At 49.4% G+C, this 21,256-nt stretch overlaps 5 protein-coding genes across 8 annotated transcripts; 3 read left to right on the plus strand and 2 right to left on the minus strand.

The window, feature by feature from the left end:
- Nucleotides 1-358: 358 nt before the first annotated feature.
- LOC117148612 (vascular endothelial growth factor A-like) lies at nt 359-4,242 on the plus strand. Of its 3 annotated transcripts, XR_004459906.1 has the most exons (6): nt 359-757; nt 1,799-1,877; nt 1,938-1,964; nt 2,081-2,571; nt 3,195-3,439; nt 3,635-3,705. XR_004459906.1 is itself a non-coding variant. In XM_033316094.1 (5 exons), exons 1-5 carry the CDS (start codon nt 752-754, stop codon nt 3,725-3,727), a joined length of 696 nt encoding a protein of 231 aa, XP_033171985.1. In that variant the 5' UTR covers nt 360-751; the 3' UTR covers nt 3,728-4,242. The 3 variants fall into 3 exon arrangements, 1 of the variants encoding a protein (XP_033171985.1); XR_004459907.1 differs by lacking the exon at nt 3,195-3,439 and having other exon boundaries at nt 2,081-2,696; XM_033316094.1 differs by lacking the exon at nt 3,195-3,439 and having other exon boundaries at nt 360-757; nt 3,635-4,242.
- A 591-nt stretch (nt 4,243-4,833) lies between these two features.
- LOC117148615 (pneumococcal serine-rich repeat protein) lies at nt 4,834-17,160 on the plus strand. Of its 2 annotated transcripts, XM_033316102.1 has the most exons (5): nt 4,834-5,233; nt 5,722-7,582; nt 11,132-16,264; nt 16,332-16,562; nt 16,628-17,160. In XM_033316102.1, the coding sequence occupies exons 1-5, from the start codon at nt 5,228-5,230 to the stop codon at nt 16,816-16,818; spliced, it is 7,422 nt and encodes a 2,473-aa protein (XP_033171993.1). In that variant the 5' UTR covers nt 4,834-5,227; the 3' UTR covers nt 16,819-17,160. The 2 variants fall into 2 exon arrangements, with proteins under 2 accessions (XP_033171993.1, XP_033171994.1); XM_033316103.1 differs by lacking the exons at nt 4,834-5,233; nt 5,722-7,582 and adding an exon at nt 10,312-10,398.
- On the minus strand, nt 7,608-9,793 carry LOC117148616 (probable sulfite oxidase, mitochondrial). The gene is made up of 2 exons (XM_033316104.1): nt 8,600-9,793; nt 7,608-8,536 (listed from the first exon to the last, which is right to left on the minus strand). The coding sequence occupies exons 1-2, from the start codon at nt 9,504-9,506 to the stop codon at nt 7,722-7,724; spliced, it is 1,722 nt and encodes a 573-aa protein (XP_033171995.1). The 5' UTR covers nt 9,507-9,793; the 3' UTR covers nt 7,608-7,721.
- LOC117148617 (L-xylulose reductase) lies at nt 17,076-18,633 on the minus strand. Its single transcript, XM_033316105.1, has 2 exons — nt 18,221-18,633; nt 17,076-17,637 (listed from the first exon to the last, which is right to left on the minus strand). Exons 1-2 carry the CDS (start codon nt 18,526-18,528, stop codon nt 17,217-17,219), a joined length of 729 nt encoding a protein of 242 aa, XP_033171996.1. The 5' UTR covers nt 18,529-18,633; the 3' UTR covers nt 17,076-17,216.
- Nucleotides 18,634-19,363: 730 nt separating this feature from the next.
- Nucleotides 19,364-21,243, plus strand: LOC117148034 (U4/U6.U5 tri-snRNP-associated protein 2). The gene is made up of 4 exons (XM_033315207.1): nt 19,364-19,486; nt 19,547-19,600; nt 19,657-20,809; nt 20,869-21,243. Exons 1-4 carry the CDS (start codon nt 19,465-19,467, stop codon nt 21,122-21,124), a joined length of 1,485 nt encoding a protein of 494 aa, XP_033171098.1. The 5' UTR covers nt 19,364-19,464; the 3' UTR covers nt 21,125-21,243.
- The last annotated feature ends 13 nt before the right edge of the window (nt 21,244-21,256 follow it).

Consider the following 21,256-nt stretch of genomic DNA (forward strand, 5'->3'; position numbering starts at 1 on the left):
CTCGATCGACTCGGCTATTGATCCTGATCAAGATTATGTATATATACTCTATACAGTCGGAAACGCTCCCTTCTGCCAGTTAAATACTTTTCTAGTATACTCTTTTACTCCACGAGTAATAAGCCCTTATTATTAACGCCATCTATGAGTATTTTTAACTTTTCAACTAATTGTACAGACTTACTTCGAAAAGCTTATGTTACAATAACGCCATCTATGGGCAATTAAAAATGTATGAGCGTGCTCCATCTATGAGTAGTAACTAGCACTAACTTGCTACTAGCGCCATCTGTCGCTCCCAGCTGTTGTTTATCGATAGGCAACAATCTTATTATCAATAGCCGCCGATATACGCTATCGGTATCCGGTCATCTCTAGAATTTCACGAAAATTTCATCCGCCAAAAACGTAAACTAAAGGAGTATCTTTCGAAATAAAGTGATGTCGCAGATGACCAGCTGTCCAATAAACTGTGCAAACAGAGACTAAGACCGTTGCCACCAGATTTCGAAAAGAGCTGCAGTGAATCCTGCGCTCAGGAGGCTGGGATATTGAAATTTCCACCTTGTGGGTGGTACAGCTGCGCAGGAAGAAGAAGAACGACAACGCTGCACTCGATTTGATAAACAAAAGAATTAAAAACTCATAAAAAAAGGATTAAATCGGTCACCTGAAGAAGATGTCAGGCGAAAGTTAGTAGGATCGATCCTAACACTTGGTCCAGCAGCAGCATAGAAATCTCCAGATAAGGATGCAGGTGAGTGGGATGAGCCAAAACAAAGCACAAATGGTGCCAGCCAGTTGATCCAATTCTGAGTAGTTAATGGGAAATATTTCATAATAACGTCGTATTTTGAACTCATTCCGTATGAAATCATACAGGTGGTTATAGTGAGACCATCTTCTATACTCTACTCGATAATTCCAAGTGAGGATCACTCGTTATTTGTAACTGCTGTCACTATAGTCCTTAGAATGTCTGCTTAGTTCTGCTTTGATAGCAATTAGTGTTAAAAATGTGATTCGCTTCCTGGAAGCTTATCAATAAATAAATACATATGTAGAATCCATTATTCGTGGTAAACATTCGTTTTGATTTAAAAAAAAAATGCTTTTAATTAAGTGGAAATATTTGAACTGCCTATTGCTGGAATATTTGCTAAAAATGTAGCTATACAAATATTCAATAATTAAAAAAGCACTTCTAAGGCCTAATAATATCAATAATAAAGTCACTTAAGCCTTAAGTTAGTTGCTAATTTGAACGCACAGCTCACTGTAAAAATAGTCATATTAGCCTGGCTTATTTCTTTACGATCGTTATTATCACATTATCATAAAATATGCCACTTCCTCTGCGATCGTTTGTCATTTGCCCTTGAACTTTCTCCGCATTGTGACGCAGCTGCGGATATGTTCATATATATGCCACCGATCTCCGCCAGATCGGACAATTAACGTCTGGAGTCGCAAATGTCGCTAATGAATCATGGCCCGGAGCATGGCTACCGTCAGAACTACATACGTACGTGCAAATTGGCCGAAAGCAAGTCGAACTGGGCACGTGGGTTACGTGGATGCGGATTCACTTGCTCCTCCGCCGCTCGGAACGGCTAGCGAAATACGGGCAAAATAACTGGGTGACGCACGATGGCGTCGATTTGGTGTTTATTCAAACCATTTCTATGCAGTCGCCGTACGTTTTTCAATGGAATCTCGTCGTCGATTCGTAGTGGCCCATGACTAAGTCCAAATGAATGTGCGGGTGAACTGAATCCATGTCCAATCCATCTTACAGCTCCCACTGGCCGTGTCCGCTGAGCTGACCAACGTGACCGCCGACTACGATGTGTCCGGCGAGATGCCCTCCTCCAAGGGTGAGTATCTGGACACCCATGTATCCAGCTAACTATACTATTTGTAAACTATCTTTACAGAAAACTTTAAGCGCAGCATCATGAAATGTAAGCAATACTTTTACTTCCTTTTAAAATGAAACTCCTTAAGCGAATTCCTGAGCACATTGTGCCTGTTTTGAGCCTTGAATAGTTATCCTGATCACCATATTCCCAATCTCCAGCTACCGTGAGGAACGCAACGCCGGCGAGCTGCTCCCCGCAACCGACGATCGTGGAGCTGAAGCCGCCGGCGGAGGACGAGGCGAACTACTACTATATGCCCGCGTGCACACGGATCAGCCGGTGCAATGGATGCTGCGGATCCACGCTGATCTCCTGCCAGCCGACGGAGGTTGAGCAGGTGCAGCTGCGGGTGCGCAAGGTGGACCGGGCGGCCACCAGCGGACGCAGGCCGTTCACCATCATCACCGTGGAGCAGCACACGCAGTGCCGCTGCGATTGCCGCACGAAGGCGGAGGACTGCAACGTGTACCAGTCGTATCGCAAGGATCTGTGCCGCTGCGAGTGCCACAACACGGACGCCCGGGACAAGTGCCTGGAGCAGGCCGAGAACAAGTACTGGGTGGACGACAACTGCACCTGCGTCTGCCGCTACAACCAGAGCTGCACCACCGGCACCGTCTTCGATGAGACGCAGTGCAAGTGCACCGACGTGAGTGGCTCCCGATAGGACACAGCTAGCCAGAGACTCCGGCTTCCCGAAGGCTCCACGGGCAGGGATTGGTTGCGATCTGGTCTGGTCTGGGCTGGTCTGGGAATCCGTTGTGCTCGTCCTTGGTTGGTTTGCGGTTGGTTCCTGGTGGTGGCTCCCTAGCTTAAGCTGTCCCAACAAGTTCCTCGCTTATTTATTGTAGCCAATCCGTACAGTTGATAGTTTTCTGGCAATTAATAGAATTAATAGAATTTAAAAGGCATAGGTTGGAAAGGTTTCCAAAACACTAGAAATTCAGTCTGTGCGAATTCTTCAGCACTGTAGTTTCTAGCTAGGAGTTGGCTATTTGATCTATTGATCATGGCCATGTTCCCAAATAAAGCAAATAACTAATGTGTAATCCTTTGGTTTCTGCACTTAAAGCAGGAAATTATTTAGTGAAAAACATTTAGTAGATATCAGTTCAGAGTTCTCAGGTCCGACTGTCTTGTTCTTGCTTTTTGTTTAAACTTATTGTTTGTTCAACTGCTAGCACAAACTCTGTATATTTTACGTAATTTAAGTCTCTTTACAAATGTATGTATGTATGTTTTTACTTCTGTTTCTTTTGTGTTTCGTTTTAGATTAAAAATGTCGAGTATTATTCTTAGAGTCCACAGAACACAGCACACACAACACACAAATTTGTTCGATTGCGAAACCTAAAACTCTTGTGATACTGTTCAATTAACTTTCTCGAAAAAAGAACTAACCTTAAATTAGCATCTTCTGCTTAGCGATTGGTTAAGGATTGAAAAAATAAATGAAAATACATTAAATAAATATATAGCTGAGTTGAGGCAAAAATGGGAGAAGGGAGTTGCATTGTGTGAGTACTTGTCCTGCTTAAACGTTTATTGAACCCGCCAAGAAACGATAATATCTCCATCTGCATGTCTAATCCTTCCTAAAAATGTAAATATTTCAATTATGACCCTTTCCAACTTCCTGCTTCTAGAATTATTCCAGATAAGTAACCTAAAATTGCTAATTAATCGATTCGATTTTGTTCTTTCATTCCTAGCCGGCTGCACCCATCGATGTCTTGGACCGCAAACGCTTCATTGTCCAGGCGGTACAGGTGGACCCCGATAACACCACCCTGTACAGTGTTTGAGGACAGTTGGTTCGCCACGGAGTACGAAGTAGAGACGCCAGCTTCCTAGCGGGGAATCCCCGAGTACTGAGCAGGCAATTGCCGGGGAATTGCACCGTGTACTTTATATTATTTATAGTTATCGATTAAACTTAGGCTAAAACTGTAATGCCCCTAAACTTAACACACAGTATTTACCCCCCTCTGCATCTGCGGCACGAGAAAAACTTTATGTGGTTGCGCAGAAATCTCTGGCGATTGGATAGTTACTTGCCACAGAGAAATGTACTTTCAGATACATTTTCGAAGTATTTTAGACCTTTGGAGATTTCTGCGCAAGTCCTTTACATTACTTTTATTAATTTGTTTATATAACTTTTTAAGCGCCTTTCACTTTGTCGCGGCTTTGTACACATTTGTTGATTTCCGTTTGTTTAAGTTTTAAGTCATCCAAAAATAGTTGTCCACAATTTAAAGACTTTCAATTATTCGCCGTACTTCATTTGTATGTAACTTTTTTTTTTGTAAAAAAATGTTAGACTTAAGTTTGCGTAAAGAAAATACAGACAAAGTATTGAATTATTCAAATGTATTTTGATTTACAGCCTTTTGGGGGAATACCTGGTGGAAAATTTAAATGAAATATTAAAAGCATAAAAATCTTCTTCGTAAAACATGTTATTCAATTTTGAACATCACATTGTAAGGTACATGTATTTAAAATACACAAGAAAGGATACAGGAAAGGAAAGATGGACAGACGGACATGGCTCGATCGACTCGGCTATTGATCCTGATCAAGATTATGTATATATACTCTATACAGTCGGAAACGCTCCCTTCTGCCAGTTAAATACTTTTCTAGTATACTCTTTTACTCCACGAGTAATAAGCCCTTATTATTAACGCCATTTATGAGCATTTTTAACTTTTCAACTAATTGTACAGACTTACTTCGAAAAGCTTATGTTACAATAACGCCATCTATGGGCAATTAAAAATGTATGAGCGTGCTCCATCTATGAGTAGTAACTAGCACTAACTTGCTACTAACGCCATCTGTCGCTCCCAGCTGTTGTTTATCGATAGGCAACAATCTTATTATCAATAGCCGCCGATATACGCTATCGGTATCCGGTCATCTCTAGAATTTCACGAAAATTTCATCCGCCAAAAACGTAAACTAAAGGAGTATCTTTCGAAATAAAGTGATGTCGCAGATGACCAGCTGTCCAATAAACTGTGCAAACAGAGACTAAGACCGTTGCCACCAGATTTCGAAAAGAGCTGCAGTGAATCCTGCGCTCAGGAGGCTGGGATATTGAAATTTCCACCTTGTGGGTGGTACAGCTGCGCAGGAAGAAGAAGAACGACAACGCTGCACTCGATTTGATAAACAAAAGAATTAAAAACTCATAAAAAAAGGATTAAATCGGTCACCTGAAGAAGATGTCAGGCGAAAGTTAGTAGGATCGATCCTAACACTTGGTCCAGCAGCAGCATAGAAATCTCCAGATAAGGATGCAGGTGAGTGGGATGAGCCAAAACAAAGCACAAATGGTGCCAGCCAGTTGATCCAATTATGAGTAGTTAATGGGAAATATTTCATAATAACGTCGTATTTTGAACTCATTCCGTATGAAATCATACAGGTGGTTATAGTGAGACCATCTTCTATACTCTACTCGATAATTTCAAGTTAGTTACAATATCACTCGTTATTTGTAACTACTGTCACTATAGTCCTTAGAATGTCTGCTTAGTTCTGCTTTGAATAATCAAACAAAGTGTCTTATTTAGTCTCATTAGGTTAGACAGCTAGTTAAGTAAATTTTTCCTGCAAACGACTTAGTTTAAAGCATTCGAAATGTATCAAAGCAATTCGCGAATCACTATGTTATCATATATTCGAAGTCAAAAGAATAAGGAGCAGGAGAAGAAAATGGTAGCCATTCCCATCAGCGTAAGGTGCTCTCGTTAACTTATCTAAATCTGGAATTTCTTTGTCTTTCCAGCAAATAGACGATCCGCCTTCGCTGCCCGTGGGCACAGAGGTGAGTGCCAAGTACAAGGGCGCCTTCTGCGAGGCGAAGGTCAGCAAGGTGGTGCGCAATATCAAGGTGAAGGTGGCCTACAAGCAGGGCCTAGGCTCCGGCATTGTCTCCGATGATGCCATCAAAGCACCAACGGGCCAACTTCGCGTCGGTGCGGTCGTGGAGGTGCGTCATCCAGATCGCAAGGAACTAGTGGAGGCTACCATTACGAAGATCCAGGATTGTTCGCAGTACACGGTGGTCTTCGACGATGGAGACATCACCACGCTCAGGCGAACGGCTCTGTGCCTCAAGAGCGGCAGGCATTTTAATGAAAGCGAGACGCTAGACCAGCTGCCACTCACCCATCCGGAACACTTTGGCAATCCCGTGGTCGGTGGTCGAAGGGGCAGACGGCGCGGTCACCTGAACGAGGACAGTTCCGAGGACGACGACGAAAGCGATGCCAAGGAGGTGGTGAACGAGAAGGAGGAGAACATCGGCAAGGTGGTGTGCGTGGAGACGGAGTCCAAGAAGAAGGACAAGGAGAAGTGGTTCCCCGCACTGGTGGTGGCGCCTACCGCGCAGGCCACCGTTCGCATCCGCGTGAAAGACGAATACCTGGTGCGCTCGTTCAAGGATGGCCGCTACTACACGGTGCCCAAGAAGGAGGCCACCGAGTTCACCCGCGAAGTGGCGAGCAAGCAAGATGTGCCTGCTGTGCAGGCGGCCCTCGAGTTTCTGGACAGCAGTGTTCTGCCTGCCCATTGGGACAGAGATTCGCTGTTCGGGCTGACGAACATCTCGAGCGATGACGAGGGCGAGATTGACTCGGACTCCTCCGACGATGAGCCACACGAGGAGAAGGATCGGTTCGTGGCCCAGCTGTACAAGTATATGGATGACCGGGGCACACCGCTGAACAAGGTGCCCTCCATTCTCAGCCGGGACGTGGATCTTTACCGTCTCTTCCGCGCGGTGCAGAAGCGAGGTGGTTACAACCGAGTTACCTCGCAGAATCAGTGGAAGCTCATCGCCATGCGCCTGGGCTTCACGCCCTGCACGGTGAGTGTGATGAATCTGGTGAAGCAAGCGTACAAGAAGTTTCTGCAACCATACGGCGATTTTCATCGAAAGCTGGGCTGCTCCATGCTGATGACCTCGCGCAACTCGAACCGCAGCAAGGGTAGGAGTCTGGTGCGAGCCAATTCAGTGGCCTCGCCAAAGCCCATGGAGACCATGAAGACCGAGACCATCAGCAAACTGGCCCAGCCCAATCAGACAAACGTAGTGGCGTCCACATCGAGCAGTGCAGCAGCAGCAGCGGCGGCTTCTTCAACGCCGGCAAGAGCCGTGTCCACCGCCTCGCAGTCCGCAGCTGAGGAGTCGGGCAATACCAGCGAATCCAGCGTGGTGGTGGAGCCACCTAAGAAGCAGAGGAAGGGCTCAGCGGCCAGCAGTCAACAGGGCAAGGTCAAGAGTCTGGTGGAAAAGTACGAGGAGAAGTCGACTGTGGTTCAAGCCAATTCGTCCGGATCAGTGGCCGGATCGGGAGCCAGCGCAACAGCTGCGGCCATACCAACCACTTCGGCAGCTGCTTCCACTCCGACCAATTCGTCATCAGTCACTTCGGGTGGGTCAGCCGCCATTGCGACCACGGCAATAAACAAAGATGCCGAATCGGATCTGCCCTTGGCCAAGATCAAGGCAGCGGCTGTGGCGGCCGCTTCCACCAGGCATAGCATGGATAAGGAGACCAACATCAGTTCGGGCAGTAGTGCCTCCGCCTCCAGCAAGGCCAATTCCGCGGAGATGCAGCGCAGTCGGGATGCCTCACCATCGGGTAAGTGAGAACGAAGTAGAAGGGGTTAGGTAACCACTGATTTCCCAAATCGGTTTTTCTTTATTTTGTTGTGGACAAGCTGTCGTCTTAGTTTCTATCTATGTCTCCTTCTATCTGAGTATTGCCAGAAATCTCCCCTTCAGATAATCTTCACTTTAACTTTGTGATACGCGTTGGCCAAGACGCCACGCAGATTCCAGATGTGCTCGAATTTCTCCGGCTGCACATTGTACGCCGAGTCAACGGCCTTGGCCCAGATCTCCACATCACCGGCTTTCCTTTGGGCCTCGGAAACGGGTAGACGAGCGGTCCACAGGGACCAGCCGTAGTGTCTGCCATCGGGCATCTCCTCCTGCTCCAGTTCGGCCACGTGCCAGCTTGCACCCTCATCGTTGGTTAGGTCCACCCTCACGATTTTCCTGCCGCCGCCGCTCCACGCGTATCCCCTAACCGTGATGTGACCCTCGTCGTCGTCCACTTTCACCCTGGCCCCTGCCTGTGGCGTACAGATGGCCGAGGTCACCGGCATGGCCTGGATGGCATCCGACTTGCTGAAGTCTACAGTGTCCCAGTCGGTGCTAGGGCTAAAGCCCTTGTAGTCGTTCTGCTGCCAGTGCGAGTCCGATTCCTTGTCCGCCACCACGATTCGCGTTAACCACTTCACGTTGCGGGCGCCCACTGTGCCGGGAACAATTACGCGGATGGGGAAGCCATGGTCTCTGCTCAGCGGCTCATCGTTCATCTCGTAGGCCAGGATGACATCTCCCCTGGGATCCAGCGCCTTGGCGAGTGGTATCGATGCTCCATACGGGTGGGAAGTGGGATCCAGGTCGGCACCCTCGAAGATCACGTGCTTGGTCTCATCCGGCTGCACGCCCTGCTCCCTCAGAACGTCGCACAGTCGAGCTCCTGACCACTTAGCATTGCCCACTGCACCAGCTCCCCACGACAGACCTCGGAATAGGGACAAATGGACCTAAGGGAATCATCAGAGAGATACCTAACTAGACGACTTACCCTTTACGGCCTTGACTTTGGTCATCTCGGAGCGTCGATTGCCACCGCACATGATGGCCGCCGTGACCGAGTGCTTGGGCAGGGCCTTGATCCCCTCCAGAGTGAGGGTCTTGTCCTTGGCGCCACCTTCGATCTCCAGCTCGTAATCCTCCGGATTTATCACCGGCACTGGCAGGTGGTTGCGCACATAGAATAGCTCGTTGGGCGTGTAAAACTGCTCGGCCAGCAGTCCAATGGGTGGCTCAGCGTTGAAGGGTCTCTTGGATGCTGGCTTGAGCAGGGCGTGGCGCTGCGGCTCCTCTGACCAGGGTGAGCCTAGCTCATCGTCCACGTTGGTCACCACCAGTCCCTCCAGATTGCCAATGCGAAAGCCCTCTAAGAGCTCCAGAACCTCCAGCGTATTGTGCTGCTGGTAGATGGCCCAAAAGGGATCGATGGCACTGCCGGCGGCCATCAGGATCTTATCGCCACCGGGATGATTCTCGGCAAAGTCCGTGACATCGTATACGCCCAGGCCGTAGGTGACCCAAATGCGTTTCTCGGCACAGTTGTGCTGCTCCACTTCGTCTGCCCTGTAGGTGGGCAACTCCTTTCTGTTGGTCACGTGCCACAGTCGGGCCGTTGCCTCCAGTTCCTCCTCGCTGGCCACCTTCTGCCCCTCGAGCAGCACATGGTTCTTCTTGTCGGTCAGCCAGTGGTAGCCCAGGGTCAGGCCACCTGCCCAAAAGGCAGCATAGAGCAGTTGCTCCGACCTGCTGCCCGGAGAACTCCATTGGCTGTTCTGCTGCTCCTCCCTTTCTCCATTGCTACCGCGACTGGTGGTCAGCAGAAGACGCCGGTGATGCCGCTGATGCTGGTGGTGCCATCCCCGCAGCAACCCCGCCCAGCTGGGCCTGAGCAAGCGCATGGTTATGTAACTGATCACCGGTAAATCACTCGATCCGTTTCGAATGAAATCCAAACCAATCTCAAGCTGCCCCGCTCTGCTTCTTGCCGCACCGGTGAATCTGCTTCACTGCTGATTTATGTGGCCTCCTAGTGATATGTCTTGTGTTTGTCCAGTGGCGTCATTGGCCCCAGCAGCCTCTGGCCCCCAATCGGCGTTGGTTTAATTGATAAGCAATCTTGGGAGCGCTAATTCGGCTGTTTACCAGCCGCTCCTCGACAACAAAACACACTGTATCCATGCCCCCATGCGATATTTCCCGCAGTTGGCAACCCTGTTTCGTGTTGTTTTCTTTACCCGTTGCAGAGGGTAGCTACACTTTACCATCTCGTTGGTGTTTATCAAACTTTATGAAGAATATAGACTTTGTAACTGGGTGATGAGATAAAGTAAACATTATTAATTGTGAAAATAGTTATAATCATTTAATCATTTGTGTGCATTTGTAGATAATCCACTATAACCGTATGTAACTATAAAGTAGTTTCTATCTATATATGCTGCTTGAAATATCAAAAATTACCCATATTATATATATATATTATATATTATACATATTATATTATATATTATATAACCGGATTGAAAGTTGCACCAGGTGGCAGCATATCCATTAAGTATGGTTGTAGTTAAAGAGTATGTGAGATTCGACTCTAATTTTACATATTTCCAAGAAGTACTCGCCAGCCCACCTTAAAGTATCGATTCCAGTATCGATACTTGGGCAAAAGTTGTCGGCCAAGAGTGAATAACTAAAATACACGCTAATAGCGGAAATAAGCTCGTTAAAACAATCATATCTGCAGATAAAAAGCTCTGACAAAAGCACTTGTTGCTTTGTTTGTTTTTATGGGTATGATAATCTGATAAGACATGCTTTCATCTTCCCTCTCCCTCTAATTCGAGATATGCTCATGAGAAAAGAATAATAGCAAAAAGAAAAACGTTTAAATTTGTACGGATATTTTATAAATTCTCTTTTTGCTTAACACCAGCAATTTTTTTTGGTTGTTTTGTTTTTTAATGCTCACTAATGTGGAAATGATGATTTACTTATCACCGCTCTCTTTCTAACTGGTGGAGCTTTTTAAAACGCTTTTTAATCAAATAAATTTTCGTTTATTTCGTGGATATATCTGTAGTAATGCAAGCACCGATTATGCTTTCATGTTGATTAGTTGTTTATTGTCTTTGAAGGCATCTTCCCTCTCTTTCGAACCAAGATGTCTCAGAAATGTTTATAAATAAAATGCGAAAATGCGCGAGGGCGTGTGTAAATAATTATTAATTGTTCTGCTGTTCATTTTGTTAGATTCAACAGTTTCTTTTGTTGGACTCAATATTTAAGTAGTTGAATGATTAAGATATTTATGCTGTGAAAAGTATTTAAAAAAACGTTTAAATATTTATAATCTGTATATGTACATATATAACCCTATAAAATTGGTTAACACCACCAAATAAAAAATTACTATAGTTTATTAATAACCATAAGTAACTAGTTAGGAATGAAGGCATTTTAATAATTAATAAATAAAACTGATTAGAAGACTCGACGTTTATTAATAAATATGTCTTACTTCCAGTTGCTGCACCGCCCTCTGCTGGCACAAGCACATCCGGAGCAGCGGCCACCGCCCAGCCCGCGTCCAACAAGAAGGAGAAGCACCAGCGGAGCAAGCAGGCGGACAAGGAGAAGGACAAGGACAAGGAGGAGAAGCAGGCGAGCAGCGGCAAGCGGAAGAAGGAGAAGATTAGCGTGGAGAAGATCGACACCGGCGACTTTGTGGTGGGCATCGGGGACAAGCTGAAGGTGAACTACCACGAGAAGAAGTCGCCCAGCTCGCATGGCAGCACTTACGAGGCCAAAGTAATCGAGATCAATGTCCAGCGCGGAGTGCCCATGTACCTAGTCCACTACACAGGCTGGAACAATCGCTACGATGAGTGGGTGCCACGCGAACGGATTGCCGAGAACCTGACCAAGGGATCCAAGCAGAAAACTCGCACCATTAGCACCAGCAGTGCGAACAGCGGCAGTGGTGGTGGTGGAGGTTCCCTTTCGGTGCAGGGCTCACAGCCCCCAGGAGTGTCCGATAAGCAGCCAAGCAAGGATGGCTGCTCCAAAATGTCACCCTCATCGGGAAATTCGACTGGACCTGGAGCTCCATCGCAGTCGGGATCTTTGGGAGGCGCCAGCTCCACACCCTCGCTGCTCTCTACGGTAGTCAAGACCCCACCAACGGGAGGAGCCAAGCGCGGACGGGGACGCAGCGACTCCATGCCGCCGCGCTCCACCACACCCTCGTCTGTGGTGGCCCACTCTGGTCGCACCAAGTCCCCGGCTGCTTCACAGCCGCAACTTCAGCAACAGATGAAGAAGCGCCCGACGCGAGTCGTTCCCGGCACCACCACTCCACGTCGGGTGTCCGATGCTTCAATGGCCTCCGAGTCCGATTCAGACTCCGATGAACCGGTGCGGCGTCCAAAGAGGCAGAGTGCCAAGGACAAACCACAAGCGGGCAAGGCACAGCCGCCAGGGAAGGGACGCTTGGCCAGTAGTGCCTCCTCCTCGGCACCCGCTGCCCATCCTAGCGATGATTCCGAGGAGGATGAGGAGGAAGAGGAACCTTCAGCGGCAAGAGCAGCTTCCTCCAAGCAGCAGCAACAGCAGGCTTCCTCTTTGCGGGGATCCCGGGCCGGAGGTAATCGTGCCATGAGCAGTGGCGCCGCTTCCGCCAAGGGACGCGACTATGATCTTAGCGAGATTAGATCGGAGCTTAAGGGATTCCAACCGAAGCTCCTGACGAACGCCGCGAGCAACGAGGAGCGCAAGGATCTTGCGAAGAAAGAGCCCTCCGATGAGGCAGTGCTGCAGGACATCAAAAAGGAGCCCAAACTGGAGTCGTCGGCCAAGAGCAGCTCCACGGAACTGTCATCGGAAACGGAATCGTATGCGGATGAGGACTCGCAGTCCTCCGACTACCGCAAACAACTAAAGGGATCTGGAGCAGGCAAAAAGGAACCCACAGCCTCTCCCTCCAAATTGCATCATGAACCAGTGATCAAAAGGGAACTGGCTGTCAAGGAAGAGCCTCTGAAAATCGAACCCAAAACGGAGCCTAAGGAGGAGGAAACCAAGAGCAAACCTTTCTTGTCAGGAGCAGACATCAAACCAACCGCCCTGATAGCGCCAGCTAGATTCGGGAATACATCGGCTGCCCAGGCAGCCAGCTCATCCGGATCGGGCTCTACTACGGCCAAATACACGTCGGTGATCGTGGAGAAGCCCCTAACAATTGGCGGCAAGAAGTCAGTGGAACAACATGTGCCCAAGAAGGCAGAGCTTCTCAAGAAACAATCCGGCGGAGCTAGTGGTACAGCTGCTAGCTCTTCCTCGGCAAGTCAAGAGTCAAAGAAGTTTGCAGAACCTGTGGCAAGCTTGAAAGTGGAAATGCCGGCAGCTTGCTCGCCCTCATCGTCCTCCTCCTCGTCCAGTTCCTTCTGTTCGACAGGTTCCGCGGTGAGTTCAAGTTCGGCCACTCGCTCCCTGCCGGACATGAGCAAGCTGGAGATCAGCAGTGGCACTGTCCCAGGATCGACGCCGGGAGCAGCGGCTACGCAGCCAGCCAATGTCGCACAGGTCAGCTCGTCCGGTGCGGCCAAGGAGTCCAAGTACAGCAGCAGTGGAGGAGCTGCTGCAGGTTCGGGAATAAGCATGCGGAAGCTGCTCTCCTCGGATGTCTATGAGTTTAAGGACACGGAGCCCTTCGAGTTTGAAAAGCGCATCTCTCCAATGGCCTCTGTGGGCGGTACTGTGGCTGCCGGAGCCACTGCATCCGGTGCAATGGCGGCTGCAGGAGCTGCTTCGGTGATCACGACAGTGGTGCCAACAGCAGCAGCCTCCGGATCAGGCGGAGCAGCCAGTGCCTCCACTCCAGCCCCAGTGGTGGTCGGATCGGCGGCCAGGAAGCAAGCACTTAAGGCCAGCGCGATTCAGCACATCCTGGAGCACCAAAGTCCCGCCGCTGGTCGCGAGCGTGGCTATGGTGGTATGACATCATCATTAAGCCTTTTAACAGCGCCCAAGCTTAAAAAGAGGGGTTCTCCACTGAAGGAGCCAGCCTTGTGTATGGAAAAGTCGAAAACCTACAAGTTGGATAAGGATCAAGTCCAGCAGCCAGTGGAGCAGAAGACTCAGCAGCTAACCCAACCCACCTTAGGGCCAGTAGAATCATACGGAGCAGGCACACCGGAGGCCATGTCCAACTTGAGTACGCCAACTACATCGAGCGGCCACGCCCAGCTGTCAGCCTCCTCCACTTACAGCCAACTGACTCCGCATCATGCCACACCATTCGATGCCTTGAGGAAGTCGCCCAGTTTTAATCTGAACATCACCGCCTTGAACGAGGAATTGGCGCAGACTGTGCAAGAGACCACTCGAGCGCTAACGGATGCACTGCAGCCTCCAAGTACGCCTGTCCCGCCGCCCGTGTCGGCCAGTGGATCTACTCCAACTGCAGTGACGCCAGTGATCACCGCAACGCCCACAGCTGGGTCAGCCGGCTTGAGTTGTCCCAGCACTCCACCCACGGGAGCAAACCCAGTTTTGGCCTCGCCCAAGTTGAGCACACCACCGCAGGCGATCAATGCCAGCAAACAGCCGCCGGCTCCACACATTGTGGGCAGCCCCTTCATCGAAACCAGGAACGTGTTCGAGCTGAGCACATCCAACGAAGGCAGTGGCTACAGTTCGGGCGAGTCCAAGGACAACAAGTTTGAGAAACTGGAGAACGTGAAAATACTGCTGGCCGGAGCAGTGGGGCCCTTCGACCTGGATGCCGGAAGCTATGAGCAGAAGACCAGCTCCATAGCGGACAAGGTGCTGAAGGCCATCAGTCAGAAAAAGGAGGAGGTGGAGAACAACAAGGGCAAGCCGCCGGTGGAACCCGCTGCCGCCGCCAAGACACCAGGGCGTGAGGATGTGGTGCCAAGCCCGACGGCCAAACTGGATCTGTGCAGCAGTGCCATCAAGCTCGACACCCTGAAGTTGTTGAGCGAACCACTCAAGATTCAAACGGGTCCACTTTTGGGCGAAATCTATAGACCCGGACCACCAACCAGCAGTCCGGAGACCAAGTCCATTCTGGAGTCTTCGTTGCCGGCGAAGAACAGCGAGTTGAGCGAGACGATTCAGAAGCTGGAGTGTGCCATCCAGCAGCGAAAGACGCCGGTTGGTGGAGCCCTCTCGCTGGCCAGCTCTACGGCAGGTACCCCACCCACCGCCCATACTCCGAACTCGACTGCCACTGCAGGAGCAGGATTCTCAGACGAATCAATGGACAGCACCGACTCCGAGCAGCGTCTGGTCATCGAGGATGTGATAGCAGAAGAGCACACAACGACCACAACAACTGGCGAGCAGAAGAGTCCTGGATCCCAGCAAGAGGAGGGTCAAACTAATACGGCCACCATGGCGACGGCGGTTACCGCCGAAACGGAGGGCACCAGCAGCAGCACACCCACGCCTCCGGTTCCTGCTCCCGTGAAATTGGAACTGGGTGCCAAGGCTATGCCAGGAATCCAAGCACCCATTCCTCTGAAGCCCGCAGAGGGTAGCTCCTTTGCTGGGAAACTCACCGGGGTGGTTCAGCCACCACCGCTGGCCAAGCTCCAGCAGCAGGAGGAGATGGGTCAGGCTCAGGGCCAGTCGAAGAGTATCAGCTCATTTGGCATTCCCATTGTGCTACCCGAGATTCCCGCCTCTGTTGTGGTGGCCACGCCAGCCCTCATGGTGGCCTCCGCCGCCACAGTGATGCGTCACAGTCCTGGCTCCACGCCGAACTCGCAGGCACCCGTCCTGATCTCTCCCAAAACGTTCCTTACCGCACCAAAAGGGGCCGAGGTTGGTGGACTGTTGCTAAAGGCCTATACAGGAGTGAGCGGAGCAGTGGGAGCGGCACCAGCCGGAAGCGTTATAGCAGCAGCCGGCGGAGGAACACCCACTGTCATCTCCAATTTCCCCCAACAGCAGCAACAGCAGCAGCAGGCCAGCGTGCTTCAAGCGTCATCGGAGATGACCGCCAACTACGTTTTGGACGCGGAAATGGCCGAACCTTCCAACATCAGTGCCCCAGTGGTGGCGCGCCCATTTGTGATGCACGCCGTGGGCAAGGAACTGTTCAATGTGGTCGCACCGGCGGCCAGCTCGCCCTTGATCAGCGATCCCCACAACGAGTCGATTAATTTACTTTGCGAGGAAACCATACCGGGCAGTCCGGCGCCCAATTACGGTGGCACCGATCAGCTACCACCCGCCGTGAATTCGGCTCTAGCCATCGTGGGCATTACGCCCCTGCCGCCGGATACGCCGCCACCCGTTGCAGTTGCTGCCATCCAGCAACACCAGCAGCATCAAGTGCAAAGCGGCCAGCAGCAGCAGGCGGCCAAGACGGGAGAGGTCAATCCCTCGGCGCCCAACAGTTCGCCGGACTCGGCCAGCCAGGATGAGAGTGGCGAAGAGACGAAGAAGAATGCAGAGCTCGAGCACGAGGACTCCACCGGACTGGGAGCGCTGAACAAGCGTAAACGCAACCGCAAGCCGCTACCGATGAACGCCCAGACGTCGGCTGCCGTGGCGGCCCAGCTCCAATCCCTGGGCAAGCGGCGACGCCAGGTGTCCGGAATGCGCAATCAAAAAACCACAACCACCGCCGGTAAGTTAGCTTTGACCCTAGTAGATCCCATGACCAATAGATCAATGACACGTGCCTTCACTTTCAGCTGGCTCCGATACAGACGACAACTCGGATAACATAGCACCGAACACAGGACAGCAGCAGCAGCAGCAACGGCAAAGCGCCCGGCAGCACATGATGCCCCAGAGCAACGCGCAGCAGCAGCAGCAACAACAGCAATTGCTGCAACAGCAGCAGACGCAACTGCAGCAGGGCATCCAGTCGACCAACTCTTCGGGCGTGCGACCATGTCCGTACAACTTCCTCGTCGAGCTGGGTAAGAGCTAAAATGAATTTCCTGCCCCACTTGGTTTCCATCTAACAGTCCGATTTCCACTGCAGATCCGGCTCTCAGCTCCGACGAGTGCATCACGATCCTGCGCAAGCAGATCCAGGATCTGCGCAAGGCCTACAACACCATCAAGGGCGAACTGGCGGTTATCGATCGGCGGCGCAAGAAGCTGCGTCGCCGGGAGCGCGAGAAAAAACAGCAACAACTGCAGAGCCAGCAGCAGGGCAAGATCTGCGCCTAACTTGGGTGGCACTCACATCAACGTGTGTTGCGCAACGACCCTCTTATTTAATCTTGTTCAAATACAAACAACTTTAGACCGACAGGAAGCACGTTGCCAGTCGTTTATAGACGGATTTTAAATATAAAATAAAATTGTATATCTATGGATTTTTTTCCAACTCTAGTTTTAAGCACAAAACTTAAGGTTAAGCACAAAATTGTCTATATAAATACATTTCAAAAAATGTATGTAATTCGTAAGCAACAAACAAACAAAATGGCATTTTTTTTTACCTCACCCTTGTGTTTAGAGAGAGAGAGAGTATTATAAAATCATGGAATTTCCACTGTTTCAATTCAATCATATTTCATTTGTATCAAATTTGGGGCTTGCACATCAAAGTTAACGCGGACGTCTTAGGAAACGGAGTATCCACCTTCGAGCAGGATATGGTGGCCGTTCACGAAGCTCGACTTGCTGCTCAGCAGATAGCCGGTGGCGTCCACCACCTCCTGCACCTCGCAGAACCGATTCAGCGGGATGTGGGCCAGCAGCGGTCCACTCTTGGCGGGATCCGACCAGTTGTCGGCGCCCATTTTGGTCAGCACCACGGTGGGATTGACGGAATTGACGCGAATTTTGCGCGGACCCAGCTCCAAGGCCAGCGACTTGGTCAGCGAATCGAGGGCCGCCTTGGTGGCACTGTAGGCCGTGTGGCCGCCAAAGGATCGGGACGACGCTATCGAGGACACGTTGACAATGGAGGCTCCGTCTTTCAGGCGGGGCAGCAGGGATTGAGTCACATTGAACACCGCCTTGATGTTCACATCGAAGTGGCTGTAGGGAAATGGAAATCATATATTAGTTAGAATTGGATACCAGTCATTTTTCCAAAACTAATTTGGGATTGGTAAATGGTTTAATGCTACATTTAATGCTGAAGGTCAATTAGAGTTGGGCTTCCAGTTGCCTTTTCTTATAATCTGATCATGATAATCGTTATCATAGTTTAACGATTCCGGTGATCGTGATCTTTCAAAAACCAAACAGAACTTGTTTTTGATAAGAACGAGAGTTCCGTTTAGTTAATATTCCATTCGGATGATTTTTAATTAATTAATTGATAAATTTATTTATAAATACGATATATATGAAGTTGTACACTTTAGCACATATTATCTCGTTTATATATGTTGTTTTTACTTTTAGTGAAGAAGAGAGGAAATCAAATAGGTTTAGAAATGTTTGCCGGTAATAAAAAAGTTATAAAAATAAGATAAGATTAATTAAACTGTGTTGGGATACCTGTTAAACACAATTTTTTTAAATGTTGGGTTTTTTCGTACTTTTTTACTTGTCCCAAAGCTAGGCTTGCTAGCACAGCTTTTAGCTGACAATAGGAGGATAACCATCCACTTACGTGTCGAAATCCTGTTCGGTGAGCTCCTCGAAAGGCTTGATGATGGCCACGCCGGCGTTGTTGACCAGCCCGTCCAGCAGAGGCACCTTCGCCAGTCCCTCGCGCACCGCCTGCCAGCCGCTGAGATCCAACTGAAGCGGCTGGATGTGCACCGGATCGAAGGCCACCAGCTGCTGGAGCTGCTCCGGCTTCCTGGCCACCGCGATGACGGTAGCACCCGCGGAGGCCAATTGCTTGACCAACGCCTGGCCAATACCGGCCCCGGCTCCGGTCACCAAGATCACCTTGCCCGCAAGATCTGTCCACATGATGATAGCTGCTTAATATTGGAAAGTTCCGTTCCGAATGCAAGAGGATCGCTGGGCGAACTGAACTAGAAATACTGTTTACACCTTATCGACGCCACCAATCGCCGGCCAGACCGGAGCTTTCCTCGGAGAATCCGAAGCCGGGAGCTTTGGCTCTCTGCGGTAGGGCGTTTAAGGTCGTTCTTCGATCGCAGATCTCCAGAGAATCTCCTCCAGGGGGTGGCAGTGAGGTGGCCCGAGGCTTGGTGGCCCCCTGAACTGATAAACGATCGGTTATAAATAGAGCCATAGGCCCAAATAGAGCGATAAGCCCAAGAATCCGGATTCGTGAATGACCTGGTGGTTCTTCAAGCCCAACCAGTTTCTCAATTAGAGCAACTATTAACAATTTGCATCTAAGCTCCCTACTTATACTTAAATAGAAAATAATTTTAAATTAAGCAATACTTTGAACAAGGCACATTTTATAAAGAAAAAAAAAAATTAATAAATAAACATACTTAACAGCATTAAAGTCTTTATTATTAAATTAGTTAGTTACTTGGGTAAACTAAAAGTTTGGAGGCGACTTAGTTAAGTTAGCTAATTAGCATCATTTTTGAATTTAATCTAAAGTATCAGAACATTTGAAAACTATCAAATAAATAATTCAATATAATTATGTAAATAATTTATGCCGAGCAAAAGTTTTTGTTTGGGGACCAATATTTAATACATATAAATTTCGGATAGAACTCTGTCTTAAGTTGTTATTCATCTAAAAATGTGAACTTTTTAATTTCAGCAGTGTTAACGCCTTGCAATATAACAGTGTAAACAGTTATTATATCGCTGTCATCGGGTTGCCTGCCAATCGATAGCTGCGGCAAGTAGTCAACAAAACAATTATTAATTTTAGTTAAAATTAAATGAATAACTAACTAAATCAGCTGGAAAATGGCGCAAACGCAAGCATCAGGTAGGTCATAAGTCATTCGAATAAGCCCACATTAGTTCCATTTTTTCAACAACCATTTAGCCGCCAAGCGCATGAAGCTGGAGAAGAAGCCGGCAAATCCCGTGGAAGAGGATGGTAACTATTGCAGATAAACCTGTTTACAGGGCATAAATCCACGCTTCCATCCCTAGAGACGCCTTCTGTGTTCAATCCGAAGTACAGGGTGTGCCCCTACTTGGACACCATCAACCGTAACCTGCTGGATTTCGATTTCGAGAAGCTGTGCTCCATTTCGCTGACGAGGATCAATGTTTATGCGTGCCTGGTGTGCGGCAAGTACTTCCAGGGACGTGGCACCAACACCCACGCCTACACGCATTCCGTGGGCGAGGCGCATCACGTGTTCCTCAATCTGCACACGCTGCGATTCTACTGCCTGCCGGATAACTACGAGATCATCGACTCTTCGCTGGACGACATCAAATACGTGCTGAATCCGACGTTCACACGCCAGGAGATCAGCAAGTTGGATCAGTTACAGCCGAAGCATTCGCGAACCGTGGACGGTGTTCTGTACTTACCCGGCGTCGTGGGTTTGAACAACATCAAAGCCAACGACTACTGCAATGTGGTGCTGCATGCACTCTCCCACGTCGGTCCACTCAGGGACTACTTCCTGCAAAAGCAAAGCTATGCGCATGTCATGCGGCCACCTGGCGATTCCGTGTTCACGCTGGTGCAACGTTTCGGCGAGCTAATGCGCAAGATGTGGAATCCGCGGAACTTTAAGTCGCACGTTTCGCCACACGAGATGCTGCAAGCTGTGGTGCTTTGGTCCAGCAAGCGTTTCCAGATCACCGAGCAAGGCGATCCCATTGACTTTCTGTCCTGGTTCCTCAATACCCTGCACCGCGCCCTCAAGGGCAACAAACAGCCGAATTCTTCTATACTCTACAAGATATTTCTGGGCGAGATGAAGATCTACACGCGCAAGATACCGCCCGTTGAGTTGGACGACGCGGCCAAGGCGAAACTGCTGGCCACAGAGGAGTACAAGGACCAGGTGGAGGACAAAAATTTCATCTACCTCACATGCGATCTACCGCCGCCGCCGCTGTTCACCGACGAGTTCCGCGAGAACATCATACCGCAGGTGAACTTATATCAGCTGCTGAGCAAGTTCAATGGCTCCGCAGAAAAGGAGTACAAGACTTACAAGGCCAACTTTATGAAGCGCTTCGAGATCACCCGCCTGCCGCAGTTCATCATTCTGTACATCAAGCGATTTACCAAGAACACTTTCTTCCTGGAAAAGAATCCCACCATTGTGAACTTCCCCATCAAGTGAGTGTCAGCACGCGAGTGTTTTTACAATGTTAATTACAACTGGATTCCGTTTTCAGGCACGTGGACTTTGGCGACATTCTGGGCATGCGGCAGCGCGACAAAGATGTCAAGGATACGAAATACAATCTGGTGGCGAATATTGTGCACGACGGCGATCCCAAGAAGGGCACCTATCGTGCCCACATCCTGCACAAGGCTAACGGCCAGTGGTACGAGATGCAGGACCTGCATGTCACCGAGATCCTGCCGCAGATGATCACGCTCACCGAGTCGTACATCCAAATCTACGAGCGCTGTCCAAACTCCTCGTGATCCACCTGACTTTTAGTTACTCCTAGCGGTATTTCGATTAACAAATTGCATGATAAAAAAATAAAGTATGCTGTAGTCCAGCGTAGGGACTATGGGTGCGCGTGAATAGGAGAAATGTAGACAAGTGTGTTT

The sequence above is a fragment of the Drosophila mauritiana genome, chromosome X (genome assembly GCF_004382145.1).
Source record: "Drosophila mauritiana strain mau12 chromosome X, ASM438214v1, whole genome shotgun sequence".
Taxonomy (NCBI): Eukaryota; Metazoa; Arthropoda; class Insecta; order Diptera; family Drosophilidae; genus Drosophila; species Drosophila mauritiana.